Raw genomic sequence first — 10,000 nt, 5'->3', positions numbered from 1 at the left:
GGGGGAGAGAGAGAGAGAGAGAGGGAAAGAGGGGGGGGGAGGGGGAGGGAGAGGGAGGGAGAGGGAGGGAGAGGGAGGGAGAGGGAGAGAGAGGGAGAGGGAGAGGGAGAGGGAGAGGGAGAGGGAGAGGGAGGGAGGGAGGGAGGGAGGGAGAGGGAGAGGGAGAGGGAGAGGGAGAGGAGAGAGAGAGAGAGAGAGAGAGAGAGAGAGAGAGAGAGAGAGAGAGAGAGAGAGAGAGAGAGAGAGAGAGAGAGAGAGAGAGAGAGAGAAAGAAAGAAAGAAAGAAAGAAAGGCACTCATTACCCTCACGATCTTAAGAACTGCCAAGACAAAATATGAGACGGCATTCGTCATAATCCTCATGTTGTTAGGAACGTCTTAGGGAGGAAGATATCGCGGTCCTCATGCGATTGAGAGATACTCGGGAAAAATATGAGGCGGCGCTCCTCATTATCGTGCCATTAACTACTAGGGCAGAATATGAGAATGCACTCCTGGTAATCCTCATAAATTTAAGAATTGCAGGGGCAAAATATACGGCAAAATATGGGAATGCGCTCCTGGTGATCTTCATCTCATTAAGAATTGCAGGGGCAAAATATGAGAATGCACTCCTCATCTTCCTCACCCTATTGAGAACTAGGACAAAATATGAGAATCCACTCATGATAATCCTCTTCCCATCAAAAACTAGAAGGGCAGAATACGAGAATCCACTCATGATAATCCTCTTCCCATTAAGAAATATGAGAATGCACACCTCGTCTTCCTCACCCCATTAGGAACACCAAGGGCCAAGATATGAGGATAAAAAACAAACAAAAACTCACAACATTCCTCATTCGGAAGCACGAAGGGTTGAAGCATCCCACGCCTGGCTCACGGCAGCGTTGAAATCGCCAGGGGGCTCAGTCCGCATCGGCGCTTCACTCCCCCCGGGGCGAAGGAGCCCACGCCCCGGGGGGTTGTGAGTGGGGTTAATGTGGAGGGAGGGAGGGGGAGGAGAGGGGTTGGGGGTGGGAGGGAGGGGGAGAGGGGTTGGGGGTGGGGGGAGGTGGAGGATAATGAGGTGTAGGGACGGAGGAAGGAAGAGAGAAGGGAAGGAGAGGGGTAAGGGGATGGAGGAGGGAGGGGGAGAAGTGGAGGAGAATGAGGTGTAGAGATGGAGGAAGGAAGAGAGATGGGAAGGAGAGGGATTGGAGTGATGGAGGAGAGAGGGGGAGAAGTGGAGGAGAGGGATTGAGTTATAGAGGAGAGAGGGGGAGAAGTGGAGGAGAATGGGGTGTAGGGATGGAGGAGATGGGGGTGGGGGGATGGTGGATAACGATGGAGAAGAAGAGAGAAGGAGAATTAGATAGCGATGCAAGAGAATGAGATAAGAGGGATAGAAAAGGAGCGAGAAAGAGGAGAGACAGGGATGTGGCAGACGGGAGGAAGTGAGAGAGAGAGAGAAAAAAAAAAGATAGAGATGCCAAGATTACGGAGAAGAAAACAAAGAGCAGACATAACTCAGAAGCGGAAATGAAAGCAAGAGGAATAAGAACGGCAGCAGAAAAAGCACAAAAAGAAACAGACACACATCAGAATACACTTAAAAGGAAAAGAAAAAAAGAGAGGAAATTGAATCGAGTGGAATTTCTGAGGAAGGATTGGCGGACGTGATGACCCCGCGAGGGTAAGTGACCTGTCGGTATCTGGCTCCAGGGGACCCGTTGGGCGTGGGGGGCGTAGGGGATGTGCGGGGGGAGTGGGGACGGGGAAGGAGGGGAGGGGGCGTGGGGGAGACGGGGTGAGGGGTGGGAGGAGGGGGGACCTGAGAATTTACAGGTGTCAGGTTGAGTCTCTCTCTCTCTCTCTCTCTCTCTCTCTCTCTCTCTCTCTCTCTCTCTCTCTCTCTCTCTCTCTCTCTCTCTCTCTCTCTCTCTCTCTCTCTCTTTCTCTTCTCTTTCTTCTCTTTCTTTTTCTCTCTCCTTCTCTCTCTTTCGCGAGATTTAGAAGATCGAAAGTGTGGTGCGGTTATTGTCGTTACGGTTGCCGAGTTAGAAGTGGGTTGCGCATGTCCTTCAGCCGGAAATCGGGAAGGGATGGAAGGAAATGGATGGATGTGTGAGAAGTGGAGTCGAAGGTTGTCTTTTATTTGCGATCCGTTGCAACGTTGTCTTCTCTACCAGTCCATCTCTCTCTCTCTCTCTCTCTCTGTTATCTGTTTCTCTCCTCTCTCTCTCTCTCTCTCTCTCTGTTATCTGTTTCTCTCCTCTCTCTCTCTCTCTCTCTGTTTCTCTTCTCTCTCTCGCTCTTTCTCTCTCTCTCTCTCTTTCTCTCTCTCTCTCTCTGTTTCTCTTCTCTCTCTCTCTCTCTCTCTCTGTTTCTCTTTCTCTCTCTCTCTCTCTCGCTCTCTCTCTCTCTCTCTCTCTCTCTCTCTCTCTCTCTCTCTCTCTCTCTCTCTCTCTCTCTCTCTCTATCTATCTCTGTCTCCCCTCTCTCTCTCTATCTCTCTCTCTCTCTCTCTCTCTCTCTCTCTCTCTCTTCTCTCTCTCTCTCTCTCTCTCTCTCTCTCTCTCTCTCTCTCTCTCTCTCTCTCTCTCTGTCTCTCTCTCTCTCTCTCTCTCTCTCTCTCTCTCTCTCTCCTCCTCCTCGTCCTGTTGTCACGTACGTCATGTTTCCCCGTCCACACCAACGCGTGTCTTGGAAAATAAAGGTCGAAACGCGGGCCCCGCGGTACACTTTCACCGGGAAAGTAACAGGTAGAGTGAGCAAGGCCGAAGCGACGTGCATGGGAGGGGGAGAGGGAGGGGGTGGGAGGGGAGGGGGCAGGGGGAGAGAGGAAGAGGGAAGGGAGGGGGTGGGAAGAGGGAGGGAGGGATGGGAGGGGGAGGTAAATGGGCAGGCGCCGAGAAATGCCCGAGGACAGCCCAGCGTCTCGCCAATATCTTCGCGGCCCCTCCCCTCTCCCTCTCCCGTCTTCCTCTATCTCTCCTTTCTGTCTCTGTCTTCTTCTTCTCCGTCCTCCTCTATCTCTGTCTCTCTGTCTCTATCTTCTTCTCTGTCTTCCTCTATCTCTGTCTCTCCGTCTCTGTCTTCCTTTTCGTCTCCCCGTCCTCTTTGTCTCCCCTACCTCGCCCTCATCGTCTGCTCTTCCTCTCCCTCTTTGTCTCTTCTTCCTTTCCCTCTCTCTGTTCGACTTGGTCTTCCTCTCCTTTTTTTCTCCGTCTGCCTTGTCTTCTTCCTCTCTCTCTTCCCTCCTTCTCCATCTCTCCCTCTCACTCCGTCTTCCTCTCTCTGTTCGTCTCCCCTTCCTCTTCCTCTCACCTTCATCCCCTCCCCTTCCCTTCCCTTCTCCGTCTCTCATATCTTTCTGTCTGTCGTGTTCTCTCATTCTCTCCCCTTCCTCTCTCTGTCCGTCTCCCCTTCCTCTCCTCCTCCCCTTCCTCTCTTCCTCTCCTCCTCCCCTTCCTGCCTTCCTCTCCTTGTCCCTCTCCTCCTCCCCTTCCTCTCTTCCTCGCACGCCCTCCTCCTATCCCTTCGTTCTCCCCAGTCGGTGACCTCACGTCGACTGCCGGTCTGCGCCTGGTCTCCTTCTCTTTCTCTTCTCTTTATTCTTTCGCTTTCTTGTGTTTGCTCTCTTTCTTTGGCCCGCCCTGCTTCGCTTTGTGTGCTCCACGTCTCTGTCTCTTTCTTTGTGATTCTCTCATTCTTTCTTTCTTTTCTTTTCTTTCTGTCTTATATTTTTTCTTATTCTATCTCTCTGTCTCTCTCTCTCTCTCTCTCTCTCTCTCTCTCTCTCTCTCTCTCTCTCTCTCTCTCTCTCTCTCTCCTCTCTCCTCTCTCTCTCTCTCTCCCTCCCTCTCTCTCTCTCTCTCTCTCTCCTCTCTCCCTCTCCCTCTCCCTCTCCCTCTCCCTCTCCCTCTCCCTCTCCCTCTCCCTCTCCCTCTCTCCTCTCTCTCTCTCTCTCTCTCTCTCTCTCTCTCTCTCTCTCTCTCTCTCTCTCTCTCTCTCTCTCTCTCTCTCTCAAAAGCTTTTGTTCCTTCCCCACCTCATTCCATTCCTCTCATTTTCCGTCGCCGGCATTCCCGCATGCGTCCCGCCCATCCGCCAGCCCGTCCCTCGCCCACGCAGATAGCTGAGCAGTGCGATGAGAGTATGTAACTGAGTTTGGATTTTATTTATTTATTTATTTATTTTTTTTTTTTTATTATTATTATTTTTTTATTTTTTATTTATTTATTTTTTTTTTACTCCGAGACACCTCTTGCATCCTGCGATGGTCTGGGATTCGCTTCGGCCTGTTTCCCCCCCCCTCCCTCCCTCTCTTCCCTGTCCTCCTCCCTCTCCCTCCCTGCCCTCTCTTCCCTGTCCTCCCTCCCTCCCCTGCCCTCTTTCCCTGTCCTCCCTCCCCTTCCCCCGTGCCCTCTCTTTCCCTGTCCTCCCCTGCCTCCCCTGCCCTCTCTCCTGTCCTCCCCTTCCCCCTGCCCTCTTTCTGTCCTCCCTCCCCCTGCCCTCTCTTCCCTGTCCTCCCTCCTCCCCCTGCCCTCCCTCCCCTCCCCCCTGCCCTCTCTTCCTGTCCTCTACTCCCTCCCCCTGTCCTCTCTTCCCTGCCCTCCCCCTTTCCCCCCGTGCCCTCTCTTCCCCTGTCCTCCCCTGCCTTCCCCTGCCCTCTCTTCCCTGCCCTCTCTTCCCTGTCCCCTCCCTCCCCCTTCCCCCTGCCCTCTCTTCTCTGTCCCTCCCCCTTCCCCCTGCCCTCTTCCTGTCCCTTTCCCCCTCTTCTTCCTCCTGTCCTCCCCTCCCCTTCCCTGTGCCCTCTTCCCCTTGTCCTCCCTCCCCCCTGCCCTCTCTTCCCTGTCCTCCCCTTTCCCCCTGCCCTCTCTTCCTGTCCTCCCTCCCTCCCCCTGCCCCTCTCTTCCCTGTCCTCCCCTTTTCCCTGCCCCTCTTCTTCCCTGTCCTCCCCTTTCCCCCTGCCCTCTTCCCTGCCCCTCCCCTTCCCCGTGCCCTCTCTTCCCTGTCCTCCCCTTCCCCGTGCCCTCTCTTCCCTGTCCTCCCCTCCCTCCCCTCCCTGTCCTCCCCTCCCCCTTCCTCCCTGCCCTCTCTTCCCTGTCCTCCTCCCTTCCCCCCCTCTGCCCTCTCTTCCCTGCCCCTCCCCCTTCCCCGTGCCCCGCCCACCCCGTTGCATGTCGTCCGAACCTGTTGCCATGACCCAACTTTTCCTTCTTACAGCAACTGCGGTGACCTCTTCCTCAGCGCAAATACGTGTATCTATATTTATGTATATATTTATATATACGTGTGTGTGTGAGTGTCTGTGTGTGTTATATGTTATATATATATATATATATATATATATATATATATATATATATATATATATATATATATATATATATTGTTATGTGTATTACACACATCAGGCGTCTCCCTGCCTCCTCCCTCCCCCCCTCTCTTCCCCAGGTCTCGTGCCTCTTGGTCTCGCGCCGCCCCCCACCCCCTCCCACCCCCTCCTACCCACTCCCACCCCCTCCTTGTCTCGGCTCCCTCCTGCGGGTGCCGAAAGAGCGTGACCGCTTCTTGCCCCCAGAACAACTTTCGGGGATTGTGAAAAGTCCCCCCCACCTTCCCCCCCTCGCGGTGTCCCCGTTGAGACACAGCTCGCCGCCGCCGCCCTGTCCTAGAATAGGGTGTCGTGGCGGCCGGTTGGTTGGGCTGATTGATGGATTGGTTGGGTGGTGGGTTGATTGGTTGGTTGGTTGGGGGATTGGTTGGTGATTGATTGGGATTGATTGTTGATTAGTTGGCATCGGATAGATTAGATTAGGTACGTTGGATAGATTAGATGGGATTGATGGATGATTAGATGGGATTGATGGATGATTAGATGGGATTGATGGATGATTAGATAGATTAGGTACATTAGATTAGAGAGATTGATTGGTTTGGTTGATTGATTGGCTGGGTTTTTGTTTTATGGATTGTCTTTTTGACGGATGGCTGGAAATACTCGCTCGGTTCGCTTCGTGACAGTCACGTGACCGTAAGCTGTCACCGTGTCATGGTGGACGTCTGTCACTGGAGTCTCCACGTTCCGGGTAGAGAGGCGGGCTGGCATGCGTCATGGGGGTGAATATTCTCCTGTGGGAGCGTTGCTGGAGTGGGGGGATGTTTGTGTGGGAGAGAGAGAGAGAGAGAGAGAGCGAGAGACAGAGAATGAGAGAGAGAGAGAGAGAGAGAGAGAGAGAGAGAGAGAGAGAGAGAGAGAGAGAGTCTTTGTGGCGTTCGTGTCGGGGGAAATTGGTTGAAGTTTACTCGTGAAAAGGAGCGTGACCGAATGCTTTTATAAAGGATCACGATTGTTGTAATTCGTTTATGTATATATATATATATATATATATATATATATATATATATATATATATATATATATATATATATATATATATGATATATACATATATGATATATACATATATGATATATATATACATATATATATATATAATATATATATATATATATATACATACATATATATATATATATATATATATATATATATGTATGTATATATGTTAGTATGTATGCAGGCGTATATGTATATATTTTTGTCATATATGCATATATTCGTATATATATATTCATATATATATATATATATATATATATATATATATATATATATATATATATATATATATATACTTATAAATAAGATATGTATGCATGTGTGTATATATACCTTTGTGCGAAATAGCACATGTGAGGACATGGGGGAAAATCTGAAGTGGACGTGGCCCCTTTTTTCGCTCCCGAGAGCCGGGCAAGTGGGCATCCGCCCCGCCCTCGGGGCACCAGCTCACTTGACCTCTTCCGCAACCGCCAGTTTGGTTAGACAGACATTTGACCTTCAGGCCCCGCCGCCAACCGCATTTAGAACTGAAGGATTCGACGCCGTGGAAAGTACGATTCGAGGGCGTGTGTGTCTGGTGGGGGAGGCGATCAGTGTGGAATGCCGTGTGGGGGGGGGGGGGGGGAGATACCGTTACCGCCGAGTATATTGGAAGCTCATTTATGATTCTGTTAGCGGAGAAGTTGAGAATCTGCAGTGTCATCTTCTTTCGTAACCTGGCGAGGGCCGAACAAAGCGAGGCATGAGGAAACAAAGGCAATCAGAACTCCGTGACTGCCTGGCGATTGCTGTTCGAATGTCCGTGAAAGCTCTCGATTAAAACGAGTCTTTTTTCTCACCTTCGAGTCATTTTAATTTGTATTTCTTTCCTTGTTGTACTCCGGTGTGCTTTTAGGATCAATCGGGGCGTTTGTCTGCGCATGGAGAATGCAAGAGCGAGGAATGTTGCAGAGGCGAGTCGACCGCCGTTTCGAAAGTGCGTGCTCTCGAAGCCCCTCCCTGGCGTTCAGGGAGTCGCCGCCGTTCGAAGCGAGGGGTTCACTCCGACGGGGACTTCGGGGACTCGAGCTCGTTGAGGAGAAGGCGAGGAACAGCATGCCCTGGCGAGTGTCTCGAGGCAACGATCACGTCACTAGTTATGCAACGAAAAGAGGACAAATTCGCCCGTTCTCGTCTGACTGGTGCTCCTGCCGGACACGTTCTTCTTGTAAACATGCCTTTTAAGGTGCGAATTTGTATCTCGAAATGACTGCTGTGACCATGCGTGCTCAATCGGGTGACGTAACGGCCTGGAAAAGTATGTCTTTGCGTCTGGGAAGGCGCGTGCGTGTCGGAGCCGAAGTCCCTCTCACCGCATCGCTCCTTCTCGCCCCCCTCACCCCCCCCTTCTCGCCCCCCTCCCCCCCGTCCGCCTGACAACACGCTTCTGAATGACATAAACTAATGCTCTGGAAGCTTACGAGTCGGAAGTCACTTACGCGATGCACGGAAGCAGAAGTGGGAGTGAAATGGAAAACGGAACGGGAGGGAATGCGGCAGAGTGGAGAGTGAAAGAGGCGAGGGATGCGTCGGGGAAGTCACTGCCTTATGGTCTCTTGTCACACTTCGCTCGGCAGTGACGGCAATGCTGTCATAGGGAGGAATCATATCGTCTGGCAAGGGTAACATGACATAAATGGCAAGCCTCAGACACGCCAGAGATGGCAACTGTTAAAAGGAGGAGCGGAGGCAGGCGCCGAGAAAGTGATAAGAAAAAGAAAGTAAAAAAAAAAAGTGTTGCGCGGGAACTCGTACGCGGTAGCATTGGCAAGGAACCAGGTAGACAAGTTCCTCGGAGCTATGTGAGTACCGCAGGCCCGTGGGTGTGGGTGGTAGAAACTGCGGTCATGGCTGACCCACATCTAACGGTCTTACTTTCATCTGAAGATGGCAAGGTCGGTCTTCCGCTCAGTCACTTAGAGGGCCTTCCCCCCCTCCCCTCCCCTTCCCCTCCCTCCTTCACACCCTTCGTCGTTTGTTTAGTCGTGTCTGGGCGCGCCGCTTGCATTCCCGGTGACCGCGCGACGCCCAACAATGAGAGGAAGTTGAAGGAATTTATCTTCAGCTGCGTCTGTTGGCTCTGTGACCGCCTCTCCGCATGGTGGATGCGTGAGGGTATTCCGGGGAAGAAAGAGGGTTTGCTCTTCGGGAAAGACCTAGAAACGGTCGTTTTCCTTGACTGAGTTATCTGCGACTTCCTGCAAGTTATTCTCACTCGACCTGGAGTTACTTTTTCGTTGCTTAAAAGATGTGCCAAGAAAACGTTGAGGTTCGTGTTGATCTAACTCGCCCTTTCTCCTTTTCCGCAGACAGCAAGGATGGACGTGGCTAACTTGAGATCTCGTCTAGCTGCCCATGGCCAAGAGCATCTCCTGCAGTTTTGGGATACCCTGACGGAGGGGCAGAAGAAGACTGTATACAATGACCTCAATGAGTAAGTTCTTTTTTCGCATATAGTGAAATTTCGATTTTTTGTGTGTTTGTTTAGGTTATGTTAGATTTTATATTGTGAATGGTTTAAGGTGAATACCAGTAGTGTCATTCCTTGGTTTATATTTAATTGACCTTATATTGATTTACATAATGGTGCTTATAAACAGTACGCATGAATTATGACAAATGGACCTGATACATATTTCACGATTTCATACCTACGGAGTGATCAAAGGGACACTCGAGTCTTAACGTACCACACATAAGTATCAGGATACCAGGCCTCCAGAACACAAACCCGGAGGTCCCTGGACGAGTACCCACGCACCCGTTCCTTAATCCTTCCACCCCCTGCCGTTCCTCCCCAGGTTGGACTACGAGGAGGTGTGCGGATTCTTCAAGCGGACGGTGTCTTCCCTGAACGAGGAGCAGACCAAGCTGGACGAACGCATGCAGCCCATCCCGGCCGAGATGCACGGCTCCGTGACCCGCACGCCCCTCGAGAAGATCAACGACTACGAGGAGGCAGGTCGGTGCAGAAGGGGGCGGCGCCAGGTCTGCTCAAGTACTTGTGTAGACCTTGGGAGGGTGGTCTCTTTTTTTTTTTTTTTTTTGGGGGGGGAGATGTGGGGTAGTTTATTCTTTTTGTTTGGTGGGGGGGAGATGGGGGTGTAGGGAGGAGGTGTTGGGTATTGTTGGGGGGGGACGTGGGGTGTTTATTCATTTTTTTTGGGGGGGGGGAAGATGGGGGTGTAGGGAGGGAGGTGTTGGGTATTGTTGGGGGGAACGTGGGGGGTAGTTTATTCATTTTTTTTGGGGGGGGGATATGGGGGTGTAGGGGAGGTTGGGTATTGTTGGGGGGGACGTGGGGTAGTTTATTCATTTTTTTGGGGGGAGATGGGGGTGTAGGGAGGAGGTGTTAGGTATTGTTGGGGGGGACGTGGGTAGTTTATTCATTTTTGGTGGGGGGAGATGGGGGTGTAGGGGAGGAGGTGTTGGGTATTGTTGGGGGGGGAACGTGGGGTAGTTTATTCATTTTTTTAGGGGGGAGATGGGGGTGTAGGGGAGGTGTTGGGTATTGGGGGGGGGGGGAAACGTGGGGTAGTTTATTCATTTTTTTTGGGAGGGGGGAGA

At 51.5% G+C, this 10,000-nt stretch overlaps 1 protein-coding gene across 12 annotated transcripts in view; it reads left to right on the top strand.

Moving 5' to 3' along the window:
* mmy (UDP-N-acetylglucosamine pyrophosphorylase mmy) overlaps positions 1 to 10,000 on the top strand; it is a 91,406-nt gene that overhangs the window by 63,996 nt on the left and 17,410 nt on the right. For all 12 annotated transcript variants that reach the window (XM_070123845.1, XM_070123840.1, XM_070123842.1 and 9 more), the window contains 2 exons: positions 8,743 to 8,867; positions 9,235 to 9,395. In XM_070123845.1, coding sequence (XP_069979946.1) covers positions 8,752 to 8,867; positions 9,235 to 9,395 — 277 coding nt within the window. In that variant the 5' untranslated portion in view covers positions 8,743 to 8,751. The remainder of the gene's footprint in view (positions 1 to 8,742; positions 8,868 to 9,234; positions 9,396 to 10,000) is intronic.

Source organism: Penaeus vannamei, chromosome 7 (assembly GCF_042767895.1).
Source record: "Penaeus vannamei isolate JL-2024 chromosome 7, ASM4276789v1, whole genome shotgun sequence".
Classification (NCBI taxonomy): domain Eukaryota; kingdom Metazoa; phylum Arthropoda; class Malacostraca; order Decapoda; family Penaeidae; genus Penaeus; species Penaeus vannamei.
This window is presented reverse-complemented; position numbering and strand designations above follow the sequence as displayed.